The sequence below is a fragment of the Dreissena polymorpha genome, chromosome 2 (genome assembly GCF_020536995.1).
Source record: "Dreissena polymorpha isolate Duluth1 chromosome 2, UMN_Dpol_1.0, whole genome shotgun sequence".
NCBI classification, from domain to species: domain Eukaryota; kingdom Metazoa; phylum Mollusca; class Bivalvia; order Myida; family Dreissenidae; genus Dreissena; species Dreissena polymorpha.
In genome coordinates this window covers 18,862,766-18,887,669 of record NC_068356.1, presented here as the reverse complement: position 1 = coordinate 18,887,669, position 24,904 = coordinate 18,862,766, and the positions used below count along the sequence as shown (strand labels likewise).

General features: G+C 35.0%; 1 protein-coding gene and 1 long non-coding RNA gene across 3 annotated transcripts in view; both read right to left on the bottom strand.

Moving 5' to 3' along the window:
• Positions 1–19,145, bottom strand: part of LOC127866114 (uncharacterized) — a 136,501-nt gene extending 117,356 nt beyond the window's left edge. The window contains exons 1-2 of one of the 2 annotated variants that reach the window (XR_008042853.1): positions 18,311–19,145; positions 18,014–18,158 (exon numbers count right to left, since the gene is read on the bottom strand). This is a non-coding gene — a long non-coding RNA (uncharacterized LOC127866114). Of the gene's footprint in view, positions 1–17,867; positions 18,159–18,310 lie in introns of both variants that reach the window. The other variant, XR_008042854.1, reaches the window with a different exon arrangement.
• On the bottom strand, positions 9,253–24,848 carry LOC127866109 (brain protein I3-like). The gene is made up of 5 exons (XM_052406518.1): positions 24,747–24,848; positions 14,655–14,722; positions 13,931–14,112; positions 12,391–12,517; positions 9,253–10,994 (listed from the first exon to the last, which is right to left on the bottom strand). Exons 2-5 carry the CDS (start codon positions 14,695–14,697, stop codon positions 10,987–10,989), a joined length of 360 nt encoding a protein of 119 aa, XP_052262478.1. The 5' UTR covers positions 14,698–14,722; positions 24,747–24,848; the 3' UTR covers positions 9,253–10,986.
• Positions 24,849–24,904: the final 56 nt, after the last annotated feature.

Here is a 24,904-nt window from a genome sequence, read left to right as displayed (position 1 = left end):
GTGTAGATAGTTCCGTCAATTATTGTTACATTTCTTTACTGCATTTCTTTAATGTTCTCTTACGGTGACCTTGACCTACCACACATGCAGTCACATGCGTGATCTGGGTATTAGGTATCCATTAAAGGGATCTTTTCACGCTTTGGTAAATTGACAAAATTGAAAAAAGTTGTTTCAGATTCGTAAGTTTTCGTTTTAGTTATGATATTTGTGAGGAAACAGTAATACTGAACATTAACCATGCTCTAATATAGCCATTATATGCATCTTTTGACGATTTTAAAACCTAAAAATTATAAAGCGTTGCAACGCGAAACGATTGAATAATTTGGAGAGTTCTGTTTTTGTCGTTAAATTTGTGAAACTACGAAGATTGCTTATATAAGGTATAAAATACGTCACAAATGTGTACTCGGCGGAATAGCTCAGTAGGCTAAAGCGTTTTTACTTCAGGACTCTGGCAGGACTCCAGGGGTAACTGGTTCGAAACCTGCTCCGGGCAATGTTCTTTTCCTTTTTTAAATTTTTTTCTTGATTTTTTACTGGAGCTTTTACGATCCAATGTTTACATTTATCAATATAAAGCATTTAATGAATAAGTTAAAAAAATGCCAAAATCTGTGAAAAGGCCCCTTTAAGGAAGTTTCGATTCAATAGCTTAATTCATAAGTTATTTGGGATATTAAAAATAGATAAATTAGATATCAGTATGCCGTAGGGTTAAAAAACGTGTTGAAACCGATGTCATGACTATTGTATACATTATCAAATTGCATAATATTTATGTAAAAAGTCGCTTAGTGGTAGTAACGGTTACTTTTAAACCAAGTTATCATCGTACCTAACGTTTATTTGGTTAATAATTGATTTTAACTTTTCTTTCCGAGTTGAGCACGAAAACTTGTTTAAGTTCACATCGCTTTTTACATTAAGAGGAGTTTTTTCAATTGATGAATGAATGAATTAATAAATCAATTATTCAACTTATGAATGCTTATGAAAGAAAGAACGAACGCATGAATGAGGAAATGAAATATGAATAGCCGTCCGTTGTTTGGGTGTCAGTACACTGTAACGCCACGCCCGCGACCGGCGTGTGCCCCCATCCCGCCCAATCAAGGACATGAGTTATTCAACAAGTTTCTAGCCATGTGAAATTTGTTTGAGTTTGTTGTCAGGAACAATTGTTATACGAAACACGTTCTTTGTATTGTGCAGTGAACGAAATTACTATGTTATCGTGCTGTCTAACCTGCCTTTGTAAGTATCGCAAAACAACGAATGAAATAATGAACGCGCGTCATCAAATAAATAATGGACCATCGTCTGACACGTATACCGCAGTCTAGTGTATAAACTGCATCGATGTCTGCTGTTTTACATCGTTATATATCACATATTACTTATTTGCATGTAAATGAGTATAACTAGATAGCCATCTTGAAATATAAGATAACATCACTTTCAATTATTCCATAATACAAGAACTGTCGAAGGACAGTGCGCTCAACTTGCATGTTCCGGGAACAAACATATCTGAATAGTTTGGTGAAGATTCTTCGGAAAAAGAATGAGTTGTGAGAGCTTATGTAGCGAATTTTTTTATTATTGTATGGATTTCTAGATGGAACGCACACGGCAAATGTTACTACAAAAAAACGCGCTGAATTTATATGATGCATTGCCGGTCGACGCAGAAAAAGTAAAGAAGCTACTTCCTCTATTACTGACAGAACCAATTCAATAACGTATACTATTTTCAAAAGTTCATAACATTAAATGTTTATTATCTATTCCTCAACAATGGTGTGTTAGTCCCCCAGGATGAAAACATGATATATATATATATATATATATATATATATATATATATATATATATATATATGCATTTTAGTTGTTTGCAATAACATCTACGGTTAATAGCGGTGTTTTGAAAATCGGTATGCAGACCACTACCGTTCATCAATTCACTCAAAAATTGAGAATTGAAGGCAATCCGCGACGAGAAATAGTTCGAGGAGGTATACTTTACGTAATACAGAGTTGTGCATTATGCTGGTCACGCGAGGAAGTATACTTTACATAACAGTTTTGCCAAATAAAAAAAGTCCACTGCGTGTTATGTTATAATCGCGTAGCACAGCTCTCCTTTAAGGTCACAGGGCAGTTCGGCCCATAGATGCATTCGCGAAGACGTAGCAAGACTTCAAAAGGAACTCAAAAATACACAAACACGTGCGCAGATGGGGCTTTTAGTTACAAACCTTAATAGCAGCCGATTTCCCGAAAAACGGAAAAATCCAAATTATTTATTTCATTGTGTAAAGAAAAACTAAAATTAAAAGAAAAATATTTTATTTTAATATGGATATAAATTCCATTGCATTATTGTTTCATAATGATAAGTAAAACGCAATTCATTAGGAAAATTCGTGACAATCGGAAATAATTTATCCATATTTGCTTGAACTCAACAGAAAACAACTCAGCTGTTTGTTTTGATCGATTTCGATATTATTGTGTGTGATATATCTTTAAATACTATTTCGCATTTTTACTCGGTACTCGGTCACTTAATCGTCCGGGGAAGACATAATGAGCGTTCGAGAAACGTTGATAACACAGTATTGCTTTCAAGATGAGAAAACACAAACTACAAAAAAATATAGTGTCATGAAAAGACGGAAATCGTTCCATTACCGGTATCTAGCCACAAATGTTTACGTACTCGTTCAGTCGGTATGGAAATCGTTATTGAAAGACTTGATAGGCTACCGAAATTTGCCAGTTTGCTATAAATTATACAGTTTTACTTCAATTTTCTATAGAAAAGTATTGTGCTAAGATGTTCCATTTGTAAGAAACAAACATATTTTTTATAGACCCACGTCATGCGAAAATGGGTTTTACGCCATATGCGGCTAGCGAAGATATGGTCCAACCTGCGCAACTTGCAGTAGGTCAGGAGATACATAATGATACCACGTAACCTCGCGTGATTTATAGAGGACAGCGCGGCCAAGACTTTAGTTACGCTAGTAAACGCGCAATTAGACCCATTTTAGCATGACGCGGCTCAGAAAGTATGATATGTACGTGTCGCAAGAAAACTGCGTGTTTATCAAATATAAGAATACCATATATTTCGATGGTGAGGACACAAATAATGTGATTACCCGTAGTATAAATTTTATTAACGAACATTAACGTGTGGTTTGAACACACGTGCCATTAATAACACACAACAATTTAAAACGCGTTGCTTCATTTAATTATTGTAAACGTATCTTCAAATTTATTTTAAAATCAGGAAATTATATTTTAGAGTTTCTGATCGACAAAATCGCCAACGGCCATTAAATCGGTCAGCTGGCGATTTAAATTGAAAATGTAAAAGAAAAGAGCGATAGTAAATAAAATCAAGGTTACTCTATAACTGTAATAGTATTCCCCAGTTTAAAAGAGCTCGGTAAGCAGCTGGAGCGTACACGTCACGACCCGGGCGAGAGTCACCCACAGAAGATTTTTTTGAATACTCCGAAGAATCGCCAAACGAGACGGTAATTGTCCGTAGGTGGATAGTGGTTTCACTACATCGTCTAAGGTGGGTCGGATAGGGGAACTTCTGCGGGCGGCTCTGTTAATCAAGCGAGTAACGTCATCCCTCGACCCGGACGTCCTCTCCTGCTGACTTAGTTAACTCACAGAACTTGGAAGGATCGCCAAGCGGAATGGTAATTGTCCGTAGGTGGATATTGGTTTCGCTACACCACCGGAAGAGGGACGGGGCAGCGGAGATGGTAGCGTAGAGAACAGGCGGACGGGGCGGACCTTTTGCAGAGATACAGGCCGAGGTTTCGAGAGGATGGCCCTATGGCAAAAAGCGTGCGTGTTGCAACAGATCAGGTCCTGTGACTTAATATAGACGTGCATGTACATGTAGTATTTTATAATGAAAAAATTAAATCGGAATAAACGCACACTATGAGAAAATATTGACCAAATGAAAATATAGAAACAAGAAACCGTCGGAGACGGGTGATGCTCCCCAAAGGTTTTTTGTCACTCTATTGCACTATACATTCAGATAAAAGGAAACGTCTTGAGGGGCATAACTTTGGACAAAATAATACGATGGACGGTTTAGCAACTTAAAAATTTCAAAGGGCCATAACTCTCTAAATAAATCATCTAACCAGAACCCACTAATAACATGCGCATCTCCTCAAGGTAGTTAAGCTTCCCATGAAGCTTCATTGAAGTCCAGTCAGTAGACGGAAAGAAATAGCCCGGACAAGAATTGCACTATATGTACAGTTTATAGAAAATTTCAAAGGGCCATAACTCTGTGAAAAATCATCCGACCATAACCGGCTGATAATATGCACATCTCCTGTTGGTAGTGAAGCTTCCCATAAAGTTTCATTTAATTCCCGTGATAAGTTGCTGAGAAATAGCTCGGACAAGAATTGCACTATATGTACAATGGAAAATTTCAAAGGGCCATAACTCTGTGAAAAATCATCCGACCATAACCGGCTGATAATATGCACATCTCCTGTTGGTAGTGAAGCTTCCCATTAAGTTTCATTGAATTCCCGTAATAAGTTGCTGAGAAATAACTCGGACAAGAATTGCACTATATGTACAATGGAAAATTTCAAAGGGCCATAACTCTGTTAAAAATCATCCGACCAGAACCGGCTGATAATATGCACATCTCCTCTTGGTAGTGAAGCTTCCCATGAAGTTTCATTGAATTCCGGTCATTAGTTGCTGAGAAATAGCCCGGACAAGAATTGCACTATATGTACAGTTAATGGAAAATTTCAAAGGGCCATAACTCTGTGAAAAATCATCTGACCAGAACCCGCTGATAATATGCACATCTCCTCTTGGTAGTGAAGCTTCCCATAAAGTTTCATTGAATTCCGGTCATTAGTTGCTGAGAAATAGCCCGGACAAGAATTGCACTATATGTACAGTTAATGGAAAATTTCAAAGGGCCATAACTCTGTGAAAAATCATCCGACCAGAACCGGCTGATAATATGCACATCTTCTCTTGGTAGTGAAGCTTCCCATAAAGTTTAATTGAATTCCGGTCATTAGTTGCTGAGAAATAGCCTGGACAAAAATTGTGCACGGACGGACGGACACACGGACGGACGGACAGACGAAGCGGCGACTATATGCTCCCCCCAAATTTTTTTTTGGGAGAGCATAAAAATATGTTAATTTACTACTTTAACATTGCAGTAGATGGTACGTTCACAAACATATTTGTGACCGGTGGCAGAGAAGAGGAGTAACACGTTAATGTCCGTACTGTCTGATTTATGATGAAAATTAATAAAAAATAAAGTGGACATACATTAAATGAAGTATAATTTCAGGCGAAAAATATTAAATATCTTTAAATGTGGTCTGATTGAGCATGAAATACAGTGCTCGTTGATACCCATATATTTATTTTTAGAATTATGTTCTGGTTCATTCTTTGTAAGACTCAAAGACTTTTACTTAGCGCCAACTTAGATATACATGAACGTTGACATTCTTCTTCCATCTTTGTAATCATTAGTGTAGTTTGTGTGAATCCTGTATGCAATTGTGAGATATTGTAAATCAATGAAATTTCACTCCTTGGTGTTTTTTTTTTTCATCAAAATCTCACCACTGCAGACAAATTAAAAGTAAATTACATCGGTGTTTGCATTTTTTCGTGGCCGTTCGTCGTTAGATTGGCCTTCTTTATAAATTCGAACTTCATGTCCTGTGACTGTCAGTTGTAAATATTAAATACGTTCAAAGAAGGAACAACTGCAGCGCCTTCAGCGCGTTGATTTCAAAGGTTATTCTGAAAGCAAATGTACACAAAGTACCGATTATAACAGAGGATGTAATGCTTTCGTTTAAACCTAAATACAACTCAATCCTGATCATATACATCTAACTGAGTGCATAACGTGTTTCACGGAATATTTGTCAAATAATTTTTGTAATTGATTTAATTCAATAAAATAAGCAACTTGCTTAACTTTAGAAGTCTGTCTTGTGAACAAAATATTTACAGGGACCTGAAAACTAATTCCAGTATTAAACAAGAGCACCGCCTTGCGGGTGCAGACCGCTCTTCTATTTTCTTTTTAAGGTGAAGGGACTCTTAATTTCAATCACAAAGGAGGGAGGGGTGGAGTGAAGAGGGGTGTATAGTGTGGGGGTGTGGACATTTATTACATTATCTTCCAAAAATGCGGAAAAAAATGCAAAAAAAAATTCGGGGGGTGGGGGTGGGGGGGGAGGGGATTCTTGGGTGCGATGGTTGGACGGTATTTCAAAAATAAAAAAATAAAATAATAAAATTAAATATTTGTTTTTTAACCGTTTCAAAAAAAAATTGGGGGGGGGGGGGTGGTGGGGTGGGGGGGGGGGTATAGTGTGAGGGTGTGGTGATCATTTGTGAGATGATCTTAAAAAACAAACAAAAAAAACAAGGGCTGTTTGTAAAACATGCATGCCCCCCATATGGGCTGTCCGTTGTAGTGGCAGCCATTGTGTGAATACGATTTTTGTCACTGTGACCTTGACCTTTGACCTAGTGACCTGAAAATCAATAGGGATCATCTGCCGGTCATGATCAATGTACCTATGAAGTGTCATGATCCTAGGCAAAAGCGTTCTTGAGTTATCATCCGAAAATCATTTTACTATTTCGGGTCACCGTGACCTTGACCTTTGACCTTGTGACCTCAAAATCAATAGGGGTCATCTGCAAGTCATGATCAATCTACCTATGAAGTTTCATGAACCTAGGCGTATGCGTTCTTGAGTTATCATCCGAAAACCATTTTACTATTTCGGGTCACCGTGACCTTGACCTTTGACCTAGTGACCTCAAAATCAATAGGGGTCATCTGCGAGTCATGATCAATCTACCCATGAAGTTTCATGATCCTAGGCGTATGCGTTCTTGAGTTATCATTCAAAAACCATTTTACTATTTCGGGTCACCGTGACCTTGACCTTTGACCTAGTGACCTCAAAATCAATAGGGGTCATCTGCGAGTCATGATCAATGTACCTATGAAGTTTCATGATCCTAGGCCCAAGCATTCTTGAGTTATCGTCTGACAACCACCTGGTGGACAGATTGACAGACCGACAGACCCACCGACATGAGCAAAGCAATATACCCCCTATTCTTCGAAGGGGGGCATAAAAATAGGGGGGGTTCGGGGGGGGGGGGAGGGGGGGGGGGGAAGGTCACGGGGGATGGTTTGGGTGGAGTCTATAGTGGTTTGTCAGGTAAGAGTAGTTTTGTCAAAGTATCAATCAAATCTAATCATAAATAAAGAAGTTATGGCAATTTTAGCAAAATTTAATATTTTGACCTTGAGAGTCAAGGTCATTCAAAGGTCAAGGTAAAATTCAACTTGCCAAGTACAATAACCTCATGATAGCATGAAAGTATTTGAAGTTTGAAAGCAATAGCCTTGATACTTTAGAAGTAAAGTGGATCGAAACACAAAATTATATTCAAAGCTACTAAGTCAAAAAAGGGCCATAACTCCATAAAAATGACAACCAGAGTTATGCAACTTGTCCTTTTACTGTACCCTTATGATAGTTTGCGAGTGTTCCAAGTATGAAAGCAATATCTATGATGCTTTAGGGGTAAAGTGGACCAAAACACAAAACTTAACCAAATTTTCAATTTTCTAAGTATAAAGGGCCCATAATTCCGTCCAAATGCCATTCAGAGTTACATAACTTTGCCTGCACAGTCCCCTTATGATAGTTAATAAGTGTTGCAAGTATGAAAGCAATAGCTTTGATACTGTAGGAATAAAGTGGACCTAAACACAAAACTTAACCAAATTTTCAATTTTCTAAGTATTAAAAGGGCACATAATTCTGTCAAAATGCCAGTCAGAGTTACAAAACTTTGCCTGCACAGTCCCCCTATGATAGTTAGTATGTGTTTCAAGTATGAAAGCAATAGCTTTGATACTTAAGGCAGGGGTTGAAGAATCAACTCGACCGCTCGCATATGCGAGTGAAGTTGACGGTTGGGCGAGTGAAATTTGTAAAATACTCGACCGACCAGGCGAGTGCTATTTTTCAAGTTGAGAAATATAAATTCAGTTCCAGAACTCCTTCCACATCGATACAAATTGCGAACAATTTTTCTAACAAACAAAAAATAGGTTAAGTACACAAAGAAGTTGCACTTTCGTTTTGACAATGAAAAATGACGTCACAGGCACAGTAAAAATAATTCTCGAAATCGGCTGCGCTCTTTTCGTCGTTGTCAGTGCTCTTAGCTAATCGATTAAAAGTGAATAAAACTGTTAAATATATTGGTTATTCCGTGAATTTTAATGTAAATATCAATAAAACAATAATAAATCGCTGGTTAATTATGATACTTCTTATATTTATTTAAAAATAAACAGAAAAAATAATAATATTAATAAGAATAATTCCGAATTTCGTGATCAGAAGCCTTAGGCAAAATTTAACATATTGTAACCGTTTGTCAATCAAGCGTGTCTTTCAGTAAAAGTTCGTCTGAAATATTAAAATGGAAAAGGGTTTTATTTTAAAATATCTGCATGGTGGTGGCGACAGGGAACATAAAGAATTAGAAAGGTCGTCAATACGAGAAGCGGAAAAAATTGAGAAAAGGAAAGAGGTGCAGAAAACGTAAGGAAAGCAAATATAATCCATCAGATAATGTAGATAATTTGTTTGATGTTTAGTGTCACTATGTAAAGTTGGTTTAGAAGGTTCTGTTTGATCATAACTATACTTATAGTTATCTTATTTTTTTTAATGCAGGGCGAGTAGATTAAAGTGAAGGGCGAGTGGATTGTCAGGCCTACTTGCCCTTCAGGACGAGTGGCTCTGGAAAAATTATTCAACCCCTGCTTAAGGAATAAAATGGACCTAAACACAAAACTTAACCAAAATTTTCAATTTTTTAAGTATAAAAAGGGTACATAATTCTGTCAAAATGCACGCCAGAGTTATCTAACTTTGCCTGCCCAGTCCCCTCCTGAAAGTAAGTAAGTGTACCAAGTTTGAATGCAATAGCATTGATACTTTCTGAGAAAAGTGGACCTAAACGCAAAACTTAACCGGACGCCAACGCCGAAGCCAAGGTGATGACAATAGCTCATAATTTTTTATTCAAAAAATAGATGAGCTAAAAATGTCATTAAATAAGTTTGCAAACAAAACTGTAATATTTGAAATATTTTTAATATTATCATATCAAGAAAAAAATATCACAAAAAACACCTGCCAGCCCAGGGTTCGAACCCATGACCACCAGAAGCAAAGGCTAACACTTTTTAAGCTAACACTTTTCCATTACACGATGCAGGCTTTTGAATTAACATGGTAGTTTAAAAGCTTTATTGGTAATACTTTTGCTAAATTATCAGTGAAAATCATAACAAACCCCTAATTAACTTTCTAAATTTGCTTGTGAGATAATAACGAATAAAAGAACATATATTTTGAACATTTTTTAAGTCAGTAGTATTATTTTGGTTGTTTGAATACAATGCATGCACGCTTTTTGTAATATATTACAAATACTTTTAAAACTGTCATTTTGGCAAACTATAAACAAATCCTGTTAAGAAAATTGCGTTGAAATACCTAACATCAAATGATCAAGGGCTAGACAAATGTTTTATTAAACATGCCCAAACATAAACAGAACTCTGTAAATAAAAAAATACCTCTAGTTTACCTATTATAAGACAGATACACATATAGTTGCAGTAATGGTATTCTTTGAAGAATTAAACAATTTACCTATAAACAACCATAATATACATGGTTAGTAATGCAATTGAATGTTCACACTTATATCCAGAACAAGAGGGCAACAGGCCCCATATCGCTCACCGGTGACCAAAAAGAACATAACTATTTTGATCAGCTTTTGCAATGGAACTAGTATATAAAAAAAAACTATTCTGTTAAAGTTTCATGATAATTGGGCAAAAAATGTGGACTTTAGAGTGCTTGCAAGCTTATTTATTTATTTGACTGAGCGACCTATCGTTTCACAGCCTATATATCATCAGCATAAATATTTTAAGCCAGTTTTATAAAGATTGAGCTTTTCTTGAATTAGACTAATGCTCTCAACAAGTTTCATGAAGATTCTGCTATAAGTATGGCCTCTAGTCACTAGTAGAGTGTTAACAACTTAGTTTTCCCTTATGATCAAGATTGAACTTGTCCAAGAGAATCTGTTGGGGAAGACGTTCTGACCAATCTCCATAAAGATAAATAAATGTGGCCCCTTAAAGGTTCACACGCTTTCATAAAGATTGGGCAATAAATGTTCAGAGTGTTCAGGGTTAATGTTGACAACGCATCATGGACTAACAACAGAAAAAAATTGGTCATAAAAGGTAACCATGAACAAAATGTGCTCAGGTGAGATAAAAAAGAAAAATAATATTCCTTTTAATATGTATTTTGTGATTATGTGAAGGCATTTAATAAAATTGTTAAGTCTTTATCCCAAAAGTTTAATACATGTATACAGCATCAGAAATTAAATATTTTTTAATAATTATTAAATTTATTTATGAGATTTGAATACAAAGCTTCATATTGCATAAAGCCTATTTAAATTAATGTAAATTACATTGCCATCATATAGTTTAAATTAATCTTAACACCAATACAACTAGTTTGATACATGGTCAATAACAACAACAACAATGTTTGAAATCATAATATGATGTACAGAAAAACAACCACAGGTGAATAAATGATAAACATAACATTGTACAATAAAACATATCATCGTAGTCTCTTAAACGAAACAAATACAAAAATACATAACAACAAGGGCTGTTTGTAAAACATGCACGCCCCCCATATGGGATGTCCGTTGTAGTGGCAGCCATTGTGTGAATAGGTTTTTTGTCACTGTGACCTTGACCTTTGACCTAGTGACCTGAAAATCAATAGGGGTCATCTGTGAGTCACGATCAATGTACCTATGAAGTGTCATGATCCTAGGCAAAAGCGCTCTTGAGTTATCATCCAAAAATCATTTTACTATTTCGGGTCACCGTGACCTTGACCTTTGATCTTGTGACCTCAAAATCAATAGGGGTCATCTGCGAGTCATGATCAATCTACCTGTAAAGTTTCATGATCCTAGGCATATGCGTTCTTGAGTTATCATCCGAAAACCATTTTACTATTTCGGGTCACCGTGACCTTGACCTTTGACCTAGTGACCTCAAAATCAATAGGGGTCATCTGCGAGTCACGATCAATCTACCCATGAAGTTTCATGATCCTAGGCGTATGCATTCTTGAGTTATCATCCGGAAACCATTTTACTATTTCGGGTCACCATGACCTTGACCTTTGACCTAGTGACCTCAAAATCAATAGGGGTCATCTGCGAGTCATGATCAATCTACCCATGAAGTTTCATGATCCTAGGCGTATGCGTTCTTGAGTTATCATTCAAAAACCATTTTACTATTTCGGGTCACTGTGACCTTGACCTTTGACCTAGTGACCTCAAAATCAATAGGGGTCATCTGCGAGTCATGATTAATGTATCTATGAAGTTTTATTATCCTAGGCCCAAGCGTTCTTGAGTTATTGTCTGACAACCACCTGGTGGACGGACCGACAGACCGACCGACATGAGCAAAGCAATATACCCCCTCTTCTTCGAAGGGGGGCATAAAAATGTCAAAACATTTTTTAACTTAAAATCAATAACACAAGAGAAGTTCCAGTCAATTCGTGCACTGGTGAGGTCAATCAGAGTGAAGATAATTATCGAATAAGAACAAGATAGCAAATCAGACAATATATGATTATAAACAAAAAAATGTCTGACAACAATACTTAAACATTCTCAGAGGAAAATTTCTGATGTCTTGAATATCACTAATATAAATAAAAAGGCATTCCCCTTGAAATGTCTTCTATTGTTAATAAGAAAGTGTTTTTGTTATTTTTGGAAAGAAATTAAAAAAATCATACAATGTCCAATTTGAAGATCAATCGATGTTATTTATTGAGAATTAGAATCAGAGCATGATAATTTCATTATCAGCAGACTGGTCCTACATTTAGTCTATGCGAAAACTAAATGCTTTTTGTGCAATAAATCCAAATTAACATAACACATTCATGTGCTTTTTGAGACCAAACATCTAAATCAAGACATTGAAACCATGCACAAAATATTTTTAATGAAAAAAAACCCCATAAACAACAACAAACAAATCTTCTTATTATTTATCCATTTGAAAGTAAAGTTCCAACAGTGCATGACACTTGGTTCCCATCAACTGTGAGTGTTTCCCAAAATAACGACTAACCGAACACGGCACCACAGTGCGGACATCGTCGCTCCTTCATGGCAAGGCAGCAGAGAATGCCGATGGGGAAAAACAATATTGCACAGCACACACCCAGACATGTGTAGTCATCTTGAAGAACGCCAATCTGAAGTCATGTTATAGAATTATAGGCATTGTAACTCCTCTGTTTAGAGATTTTAACTTTTTGTCGTCCCAGATTAGCCTGTGCAGTCGACACATTTTTCAGTCTGCTTTCATTAAAAAATTTGTCTAAAGAAAGTCTCTTCTTGGCAGAAATCCAGTTAAAGCAGAAGGTGTTGCCCCTGATCAGCCTGTGGGGACTGCATTAAACACATTTTTCACAGAGTACAACCCATATATAATATCAAGTGCTTTGAAGTTGGGGTTACAAAAAAAGATGAAGCAGAATGATGCAAGGCGGATTATTTGATGTAGTCAAAGAATTAACAAGAGATGTGTTTGTCAGAAACGCCGCTTTTAAATAAAATTTCAATATATCATTTTGCAGATTTAGAAATTATCTCCCTTTTAAAGCTTATTACTTCCCTTGGATTGTATCTTTTTACTTTTAACCCTGAAGGATGACCTTGTCCTTGACCTTTCACCACTCAAAATGTGCAGCTTTATGAGATACACATGCATGCCAAATATCAAGTTGCTATCTTCAATATTCAAAAAGTAATGACCAAACTTTAATAAAGGGTAAAGTTTTAGGAAAGAAAAATACAATGATATTTGACCTTTGACCTTAAAGGATGACCTTGACTTTTCACCACTCAAAATGTGCAGCTCCATGAGATACACATGCATGCCAAATATGAAGTTGCTATCTTCAATATTGCAAAAGTTATCAAACTTTAACCAAGGTTAAAGTTTTGGGACAGAATGACAAAATGACAGACAGACAGACAGGCCAAAAACAATATACCCCCGATCATTTGATCCGGGGCATACAAATGGCAACTGCTTACATCACAGGAATAATTCTGCATCAATTAAAATCACCAATCTATGTACTAGTAATACCTTTCTATCATAGTATGGAATTGCTACAAGACATAGAGGGCATAACCCATTGTGACTCAAATTTCCAAGTGGCTGCTAATTCTGAGTAATAGATATACAATGAACATACATAATGTTCTTCATGTTGACGCAATTTAATTCAAAAGCAGTTATTGCATTGATTTTGTATACCATAAATTCCAATATTTCTTAAGATGCCTTTTAATTATTTTTTTTTTTAAGATTTATAAAAGAGTTGTCATTCCTGTAACGGCTTGTTCTCGACCCTGTCACTCGTCAATACAAAATTCAATCTAACGAAACCAGATACTCTATCTTATGATTTTTTCAGTAAACTGTTAAGTGATGATTGGAGGCCTCTTACCATACACTTACACTTAATGTAGGACACCTACAGACCACAAAGATATTAGGCTTAACACTGCTTAGTTAGAAGACATACAAGTGGCTACTTATCCTATATGCAGCTACCATGGTGACTAAGTGTTAAGATGTACATGCAGCCACTTACCCTACATGCAGGACATCCACCAACCACGATGATCTGAGGCTGCTGCTGTACAATCACTTGATGTGTTGTCTGTTGTTGGTAGCTAGGCAACGGTTGGTAGCCGCCCTGATATGCCTTGGACTGGTCGTAACCTACCGATGGGGGAGCTGAGGGTTGGGAGCCGTAGTTCACATAGCCTCTTCCTGAAATGTTAAGATTTTGGAGAGGGTTTCAACCATTCATCAGTCACTGTGACTTTTGACCCTATCATAATGTACTTGTTCTGATGTCATGTGAATTGTGTTAATACATAATACAGTTATAAATAAGAGTTTTGTCAGAATACTCCCAAACCATCCTACTATACATGTATGTATTTTGTCAGCCATGTTGAAGGGAAATAGGAATGTGCGGATCACAAAGAAAAATAGCTTTAGGATTGATTGCTATGATTTTAATAAGTAGTAGTAAAATATTAACACAGAAAATGGAAATCCTGAAGCATGTTACCCAAAAAAAAATATAGGTTGAATTACCCATCAATTTAATAAATGTACTACTGAGACGGAAATAGAGAATTTCTATATTTTATTAAAATCACTTATCACATAACATTTGCTTTGATTTATTAACCAAGTGCCTTTTTTAATCAAGGCAGCATGACTAAATGGTATTTTTTCAAACAACACAAGAGAAGCATTTCAGTTAAATAAACACAAGAAGGCAACACAAAAAGTCAACCAACCTGTCCCCACCGACTCCTGGTATGATGGTGGCGCATTGGACATAATGCAAGTCTCACACAAACTTGACCTTAAATTATAACAAATAATGAATTATATCAATTAATATTGGGATAACAAGTAAAAACTCTCAACTTCTTTCTATGCACATTTTTAAACAAATTACTAAATTAACACAACATGGCAGACATGTGTTTTGTAAGTACCTTAAAAGAAATTATAAAATAGCACTTGGTGTATATCAAAATCCAGGATTTTAGGAAATTGTCAAGGACACCTTTTAATAAGAGAAAACATTATGCAAATATAGTTGATAAGCTGTCATAATTCAAGGACTTGTGTGCAATGCCCCCCGCAAAATACATGTACATCGAAATATTGTGATGTGCATACAAATAAAAAAAATTATCACCATAACTTTAAGTATATTTCTCACTAGTCTGTGAACTTGGTCCATGGCTGCAATTAGATCGAGGTCAGGGCTTTAACAGAGATGTGGCCACAATAATGATCAATAAATTAGTAAGAGACATGTAAAGAAGCTTTGGAGTATTGGCACAAATCTGCTTCATCTTTTAACAGAAACACTGGGTAATTATTACAGGTATATTTTGAGTCTACAGATTAGTAATAATGATTTATTAAAACAAAAATCATTTCAATGTTTGTTAAACAAATAAGATTATGCAAAAAAGAAAATGTGATAACTTTCATTAATTCTTTAAAAAAAATCTTGCCATAATGCTGATCACAAGAATGTCTAACCAATAAAATGTATACTTAAGGTTTATTTGACAAAATTAGTAAATTCTTTCATTGTAAATACCATGGAGCTATTATAATCTACTTCATTAAACAAGAGGGCCCTGAAGAGCTAACCTGAGCTAAGACTTGAAACAAACTGAATAAAGAATTAAACAAAGTATCTTTATATAAAACATTTATAGAAACAAATGCAGCAAAAGCTGTCTGGATGTTATTCAGTAACTTTTTTTTTCAAATATATAGACAGTAGATCCCTTCTTCCCTAACACAATGTTCCTGAGTTTTTGTTCCTATAAATATACATCAAAATCTAAAAAAAAAAACGAGTGACAAAGTGATGTGCGTCATTGTATCCTGATAATGTTATCTACCCATATGCAGGCATGTGGTGTCACAAGCATGCCAGTAAACACTCTTAATCTACAATGGGGACATGGTCTGCCTTGAAGAGAATGTGTTTGAACTTCTATTGAAGATGTGTATTCAAAATGTTTATTGTCTTCGACGTGCTATTTATTTTTTATCTGTAATAAGTGAAGGCAAATTCAATATATTTGTTTCCTGTTTTACAGTTTAATCTAAAATTAACACTTAATTTGGAAATTGTAATAAAGAAACAGATCAATTTCTGCAATAAAGGGAACATTGCAGGAAACATTTCATATAGATTCATTTATTGTATTTCAGCCTTAAGTTTTTTATATTAATTTAAAAATAATACTTGATTTAGAAACATAAATAAAATTACAGTTTAAGGCAAAGGAAGATATTAACTTTTCAATTAAAAAGTGTGCCACAGCCTGAAACATTTCAAAGTTTCTCTACTGAATATCTTTTGACTATTGCAATTGGAATAGCTTAATTTATTTTTGGCTATTGCTTATTATATTAAATCTAACTTGACCCCAAAATGGGTGTGGCGTGTAGAAGTCATCAAGGTGCATCTACATATTAAGTTTCAAAGTTCAATTTAGTTGTAGGTGGAAGCACTTTGATTTTAGAGCAAAATGTCAAGGTTTTAGTCAGACGACAAGCTGGCTATGACAATACCTCAGGTTTTTATATGAAAACAGCCAAGCTAAAAATGAAATGTTAATTTAGAAATGGTAAATTTACGTTGAGGGCAAATGTGGATCATGTACTTCAATTAGAAAATCTGCATCGGCCTGAAATGTTAAAAAGATTCGCAAATGAATATCTGCCGGACGATTCACATTAAAATAAAAAAGTTTTGTTAGCCTTGTACATTTTTATATTAACATTAAAAATGATACATGAATTATAAGTATTTATTATGAAACAATAATGTTTTAGGCACTTTTCAATATGAAAATTTGCATCGACCTGAAATGTAACAAAGATTCGCGTATGAATATTTCCAAGACTATTCACATAAAAATCACAAAGTTTTCTGAACCTTGTAGATATTTATATTACCTTTATAATGATACTTCATCAGAAGTATTTAAAAAAATAAATGTTTTAGGCAAAGGCAAATATGTTATTTTCAATAAGAAGATCTGCATCAGACTGAAATGTCACAAAGATTGGCTTATGAATATCTCTGTGACTATTCATGACGTCAAAAAGTTTTCTAAGCCTTGTAGATTCTATATAACCTTTAAATTATATGTAAATCAGAGTATTAATAAAGAAATAATAAAGTTTAAGGAAAAGGCAGGTATGTACTTCACAAAAAGAACATATTTGTCGGCCGAATGTTACAAAGATTCGCTAATAAATATCTCCTAGATTGTTCATGTAAAAACCAAACAGTTTTCTTAGTCTTTTACATTTTTATGTTTATACCTTTAAAGCCACACACCTTGAAATAAAAAACATGTTAATCAATACATATAGATGCAATTTGAAAGTGTGCAAAATTGTCATTAAATCTATAGCATAGTTAGCGAGTAACCGAAAGTAGGATTTCTATATGTATACGTCCATTTTTACGAACGCGATTATTTTTAAGTTTTAAAGCGCAAAAAAAAACGTATTTCTACCTTGTTACCGCCAGATATATTCTTATTGGCATAGATAAAAATAAAACTATAGCCTAGTTAGCAAGTAATTTATTTTTTTAATTATTATTTTAAAACCGAAAGTAGGATTTCTATATGTATACTTCCATTTTGACAAACACGATTATTATTAAGTTTTAAAGCGCAAAAAGATGGATTTCTACCTTGTAACCACGAGATATATATTCTAACTGGCATAGATAAAAATTAAATCTATAGCCTAGTTAGCAAGTAATTTATTATTTTTCAAACAGTACCACTTTTAAAACCGAAAGTAGGATTTCTAGACGTATAAGTCCATTTCAACAAACAGGATTATTTTTAAGTTTTAAAGCGCAAACAAGATGTGTTTGTGAAACACAATGTCCCCCTATATGATGTTTGACATTGTAGGATGACCTTGACCTTGTGAAGGATGACCTTGACCTTTCACCACTCAAAATGTGCAGCTCCATGAGATACACATGCATGCCAAATATCAAGTTGCTATCTTCAATATTGCAAAAGTATTCATAAAATAAGCGATTTGGGCCACACATATTTGACCTCTGACCTTGAAGGATGACCTTGACCTTTCACCACTCAAAATGAGCAGCTCCATGAGATGCACATGCATGCCAAATATCAAGTTGCTATCTTCAATATTGCAAAAGTATTCAAAAATGAGCGATTTTGGCAACATATAATTGACCTCTGACCTTGAAGGATGACCTTGACCTTTCACCACTCAAAATGTGCAGCTCCATGAGATACACATGCATGCCAAATATCAAGTTGCTATCTTCAATATTGCAAAAGTATTTATAAAATGAACGATTTTGGCCACATATATCTGACCTCTGACCTTGAAGGATGACCTTGACCTTGACCTTTCACCACTCAAAATGTGCAGCTTCATGAGATACACATGCATGCCAAATATGAAGTTGCTATCTTCAATATAGCAAAAGTTATTGCAAAATGTTAAAGTTGGCGCAAACAGACAGACCAACAGACAGACCAACAGACCAACAGACAGGGCAAAAACAATATGTCCCCCACTACTATAGTGGGAGACATAAAAAAGACGGATTTCTAACTTGCAACCACCATATATATTCTAATTGGCTAACCCCCGCCACTTAGATAAAATATGTTTCATATTTGTACTTAAATTTATTTTATTTTCAAGGTGTGTGGCTTTAAAGGGGCCTTTTCACAGATTTTGGCATTTTTTAACTTATTCATTAAATGCTTTATATCGATAAATGTAAACATTGGAGCGTAAAAGCTCCAGTAAAAAATCAAGAATAAAATTAAAAAAAGGAAAAGAACATTGCCCGGACCAGGTTTCGAACCAGTGACCCCTGGAGTCCTGCCAGAGTCCTGAAGTAAAAACGCTTTAGCCTACTGAGCTATTCCGCCGAGTACACATATTTGACGTATTTTATACCTAATATAAGCAATCTTCCTAGTTTCACAAAATTTAACGACAAAAACAGAACTCTCCAAATTATTCAATCGTTTCGCGTTGCAACGCTTTATAATTTTTAGGTTTTAAAATCGTCAAAAGATGCATATAATGGCTATATTAGACCATGGTAAATGTTCAGTATTACTGTTTCCTCACAGATATCATAACTAAAACGAAAATTTGTGAATCTGAAACAACTTTTTTAAATTTTGTCAATTTACCAAAGCGTGAAAAGATCCCTTTAAAATGATGAATAAATCAGGAGTATGTATATGTCCAATCCAACCGCATGGGGGGGGGGGGTCTGTAGACAGTCCAAAATGACCAAGTCAGACATCACTGACATCCAAGGCCTGTGGTTTATCAAAGAGATCAAAGCCAGAGTTCATTTTGTATCTATGGACATAAGTCCACAGGTATGTAATGAACCCTACCATTCACAAATTAGTACAGGAAAGAAATGATAATTATATCATTAAAAAAAAACTTTGACAAATCAATCATTTGAGTTATAAATAATCAAAATAAAAAATCTGTACAGTAACTGTGAAAAGAAGGAAATATATAATATGAGATTTATAATTATATAAATTACTTCCCTTGAAAATAATAGTCTCTACAAAATTTCTATTTTTAGTAGCAAATAATTAAAAGCCAATACCGTGACTGTAGATTCACCACTCCAAATGTGCAGCTCCATGAGATACACATGCATGCCAAATATCAAGTTGCTATGGTCAATATTGAATAATTATCTCCCTTTAAAGCTTATTACATCCCTTGGATTTGTATTTTTGACCTTAGACCTTGAAGGATGACCTTGACTTTTTACCACGATGTGTTTGTCAGAAACACAATGCTGCCTACTGCGCCACTTTGATTTATTTAACAAAAATATATAGATTGGTCGGTAAGATAATTATGTCAATTTAAAGCTTATTACTTCCCTTGTATTTGTTTTTTCGACCCCGTGAGTCGTTGACCTAGTTTTTGACACGCCATGACCCATATTCGAACTTGACCTAGATATTGTCAAGATACAACTTCTGACCAAGTTTGGTAAAGATCCGATGAAAAGTATTTGAAATAGAGAGCGGACACGAAGTGTGACAGACAGACTGACAGACAGACGAACAGTGCGAAAACTATATACCCCCTTTTCTTCGAAAGGGGGCATAAAAACAAACGTTAAAGGCAAGTCAAATATATACTAAAAAGTTATACTTTCAAATAGTCTAACTCAGTCTGAAATCTCTCAAAGTATTGTTATTTAATACTTTCATAAAAATATTTAAAATGAAAGCATAAAGTTTTAGACTTTAGATTTTGATATCATCTGTACACTTATGCTTAATTTGGTATTTCCAAATCATATAATTAAGTTTAAGGCAATGGCATATTGAAAGATGTACTAGGTGTAAAAAACCTAACTCAGCCTTAAAGACTATTATTATGTATTGTTGCTAAATATTGGTTCATAGACACGTTTTTTTTAATCTTAATCTATTATTATTAATTTTAAATAACTTTGAATGTATCAACGCTACTATATATGTCAATTTTTTTTTCATGTTTCAAATGTTTCCATTTCTATTGTGCCAAGTAACGAAATGTTGTTTATTGGAATCTAGCGGGCAGACACGCTGCAGAAGCGCATGAAAACGCCAGATAACAGAAGGAAATCAGCAACTGACAGATTGATGTCACATGATGTATATCTCGATTTCGCCGCACTTATTCCTGATACTTTCTATTGGTCTGAATAGATGTTTCCAATCTTTGTTTATTTATAGATATTTGATATGAATAAAGCATTTTTCTTTAACACTAACTTAGAGAATGGTACCTGAACTGGAAAGATTGGAAAAATTATGGCTATTTTCAACCAAATTGAGATTTTTTTTTTCACTTCTTTGCAAGCTGTCAAGAGCATATGATCACACTCCACCTCCTTACACTATGCCTCCACTGGTGTAAAAGAACCTCCCTTGTAAATCACTACCGTAAATGTCAAAATACACACATACCATTTTTCTTTTAGACTAAGAAATGGCTTATTGGCTTATTCGCTGTAACCATGCACTTATTATAAAGCTCATAAGGTCACCCTCACTCAGCTCTCTAATAAGCAGAAATATAATATTTCAGAATAAGATAATGAAATTATTTTTTCGGGAGGGGGTAGGGGGGTAGATAAAAAGAATGAACATTTTATTTCATAGTCGCGACCAGGGTGAGAATCACCCGCAGATGATTTTCGTGAAGACTTCTCTGAAAAATCAACAGAATGGTTTGAAGCTGGATAGTGGTTTTAACTACATCATCTGAAAAGGGTCGGAAAGGGGAACTTAAGAGGGTGGCTCTGCTAATCCAGCGAGAACCGTCATCCCCGTTATTCCCTCGAGCTGGATGTCCTCTCCCGCTGACTTCAAGAACTCAAAGATCAGGTCTCCAAGCAGAATGCTAATTGTCTGTCGTTGGATCTAGAACTTGAAGTTTCAGGGGTTACCACTACATTCCCAGGAGTGGGACATGAGCAGCGGAGGTGGCAGCGTAGAGGAAGGATGGGGCAGACCTGGGGCAGCGATGCAGACCAGGACTTAACGTGGGTGGCCTTATGAAAACAATACCGTCTATACAGGTATTTGGGGTGTGCCGAAAATATGGGGTGTGTTTTTCGACTAAAATTATAGATATGGGTATGGTTTAGAGCATCTAAGTATAGATATAGGTATTGAAATCAGAAATTTGCTTGTATATAAATGCATATAGATTTGAAAGTATCAGTATCAAAATGGGTATAATAAATTTCATTCTTGTATATAAATGGGTATCAAAAATGTACAAATAAACATATAATACGGGATATTATACTAGCAAAATCAAATAAGTATACTGTATTAATATGATAGAGATTAAAATTCTAGTATGAAATGTGTCCACTTTATCAAATTCAAGTATTGAAATCGGTTGAGTTTATCAAAAATTTTGTATTGAAATGGGTCCACTTTCTCAATGGTACTGTATACAAATTGGTATGCAATTTCAAAAATCTTGTATCAGAACGGGTCTAATTCATCAGAGTTCCGGTATTAAAATGGGTCACATTTCAGAAGTCTCAGTGGGACACCCCTACCCTAAAATTTGGGAAGTTACCCCCCCAAGGGGTTGATAGCTGCCTGGTTACTTCAAGAGCGGCCATAAAGGTGACGCAGCGCAAGGAGCTGGAAGATCTTTGTCAGGGCTCGACAAATCCGATCACCCGCTCGTAATTGTGAGAAGAAATCAGCTCCGGACGAGTGAATATTTATGCAGCGCTTGTCCTGCAAGTCGAGTGGCATTTCTGGCCAAAAAGATTAAAATTTCAAGTTTTAACAAATCTTTACCATACAAAAAAAACTTTTAATCTGCGATAAAAAATTAACCGGATGTTGATTATTGCACACTGCGCTAAAATTAGTCCTGTTCCTGTAACGCTTCCAAATTTTAATGCTAATGCGACAACAAATTCTAGCGTCAAATAAACAGTGCTTTATTCTTTGTCTCAATAAAAAGCACGCAAAAATTATGCAGACATGTACAACGTCGCATGGAAAGTGTGGGTGCATTTTGTGTTGTATAAAAACATGATCATCACATGAGGCAGTTTACGCGTGTTCAGTGGAAAAAAAACAACGCACGATTGGTCGTTATTTCATTACATCTTTAAATAATAACAAATGCCAAATTTTATTTGATACTTAAGAAACATCGCGAATGTTTGTGTTTTTTTTAAATTCTTGATCTGCAATACGTATCAGATATTTACCAATAGAAAATCACAATAAAACATATAAGAATACTGATTTATTGCATTTTTTTTTCAATAAAATGCAGGGCAAGTACATATTTTAGCAGGGCAAGTGAAAATTGTTAGCTTATCGCCCTGCAGGGCAAGTTGCTGCAAAAAAATTGTCGATCCCTGTTTGTCAATTGTCTGCACTCTCTTGGCAGAGTAACCTTGTCCTTTTAAGGTTAAGTAGACATGAATCGTCTTGAAATTTTCTACTAGTGCACATTCTATTGGATCAAAGTTATTTCTTTAGCGAATAACCCAGGCGGCCGGGGTAAATTTGACCTTCTTTCGCTCAAAATAAAATATTTTCGCCTTTAAGGTCACAGGGGCAGGTTGGTAATTAAAAAGTTGTCATGAAGAGGCAGGGTCGACCTGTAAATAAACTTCTGATAATGATGTACACACACACTTTCTTGAACTAAGCCACGGCTAAAATTTTCAGGGGTTTCGCTGTCAATCGCCATTGGCGCTAAATTTTTAAAGGGGCTCCTATTTTTTAAAAGTGGCGAATTTAAAAAAATCGATAAAATCCTATCCGAAAATGTATACTGCGAATCTAAAGCACGTGACCGAGCATTAGTGGCCAGCGTCTGTCAGTTGTAGATATTGATTTACGACAATGTAAGCGACCTACAGTGCAGAGTATGAATTGAAAACACTGAAGCGTGTAAGTGTTACAAACGGTGTTTTTACTGCTATTGTCAAGTCTTATGGGGGTTATTATTGGATTAACGGCCCCTTTATGATAGTGAGCAATAAATTAAGTAACATGGGGACAAACTGTCACGATGATCAATAATTATAATGATTATTAGGGCCGCTATTTCTTTAAGCAAAACCATGGCATGGCGCTGGCAAAAGCATTTAATATCTATCTATCTATATATACTGCCAAGCGCCCTTTAGAGCATTATAGGCAGAGGGACATTATCGAGTCCGTTTCCTGGGAAAAACCAGTACTAGGTGTCTATGGAGGAGATAATGAGAATGCTCCTCGAGTGAGGAGCGAACCCACGAACTCCTGATCGCTAGGCGGACACCTCATCCACTACACCACCGCGATCTTCAATTTAATTTATCCACAAAACAAATAAAAACTTGTTTCAACAGGTATTTGAGAGCATTTCTGTTTAATAGTTTCATTATTTTACTGTTCTGGGAAGGATATAATTTGATTAAGATATTAACAATTTCTGAAATAAAAAGTATATCGTTCACTCGATGTACAATATTTCGGATATGTTAAAATTCGGACATTTAAAGATAGGGACATATATGTGTTTGTTTGTTGTTGATAGTTTAAAAAAAAATTTTTTTATTTTATTTCAGGCTAGAATGGATGGTGGCAATTATCTGGGCCTTTCTGTCAGGAAATAGGGGTGAAAAACATTCATTTAATTGAACCTGGAAATCATCCACCACTTACAGAAAACTTTTTAACAACAGAAGCAGATGTATATTATGTCCAAATGACCAAATATAACTGTTTAACAATTTGAGAGTAACGACAATTTGAAGTGAAATGATTCATTTTCTGATGTTTTATATTTCTTTTTCCTTTCAAATGATGTACATTGGTGTGATTCTATGTTAAAATAATTAATTTTGAAACATTTATGCAGCATAATGTTTGATGCATTGATGTTAACATTATTATATTATTTTGGTTATCTGTGTTGTTATCAAGTTGAAAAAATGTTATTTATATACAAATAAAGCTTATTAAGACTTATGAAGGTATGACTTACGAAGGTACTTCGTGTTTTTTTTTATGTTATAACATACTTTTTATAGCGATAATATAATCAATGACATTAATGTAGTAATGTTTCTTTAAATGCTTGTACTTATTAATAAGTTTGGAATAACCGTCAGTTAAAAAGTTGCGACAACTTGTTTGGGCCAGTGAAACCCCTGATTTTCCATGTTTTTTGTTTAAATTAAAACCTAAACCTCATGAAAATGTTTACATTAATTCTAAAGCAAGATAAAATACTGAGAGAACAGTATTACTCACTTTTGACACAAAGCTGGCCTTTTGTAGGGTATAAATAATTATAAGGTTTGTTCGTTGACACATTAGTCGTATGATTAAAGCTATTTTAATATGTTTACTATTTATTTTCGAATTAATTACTGGTTTGTTCATGTTAACAATAATCTAGATATATATAT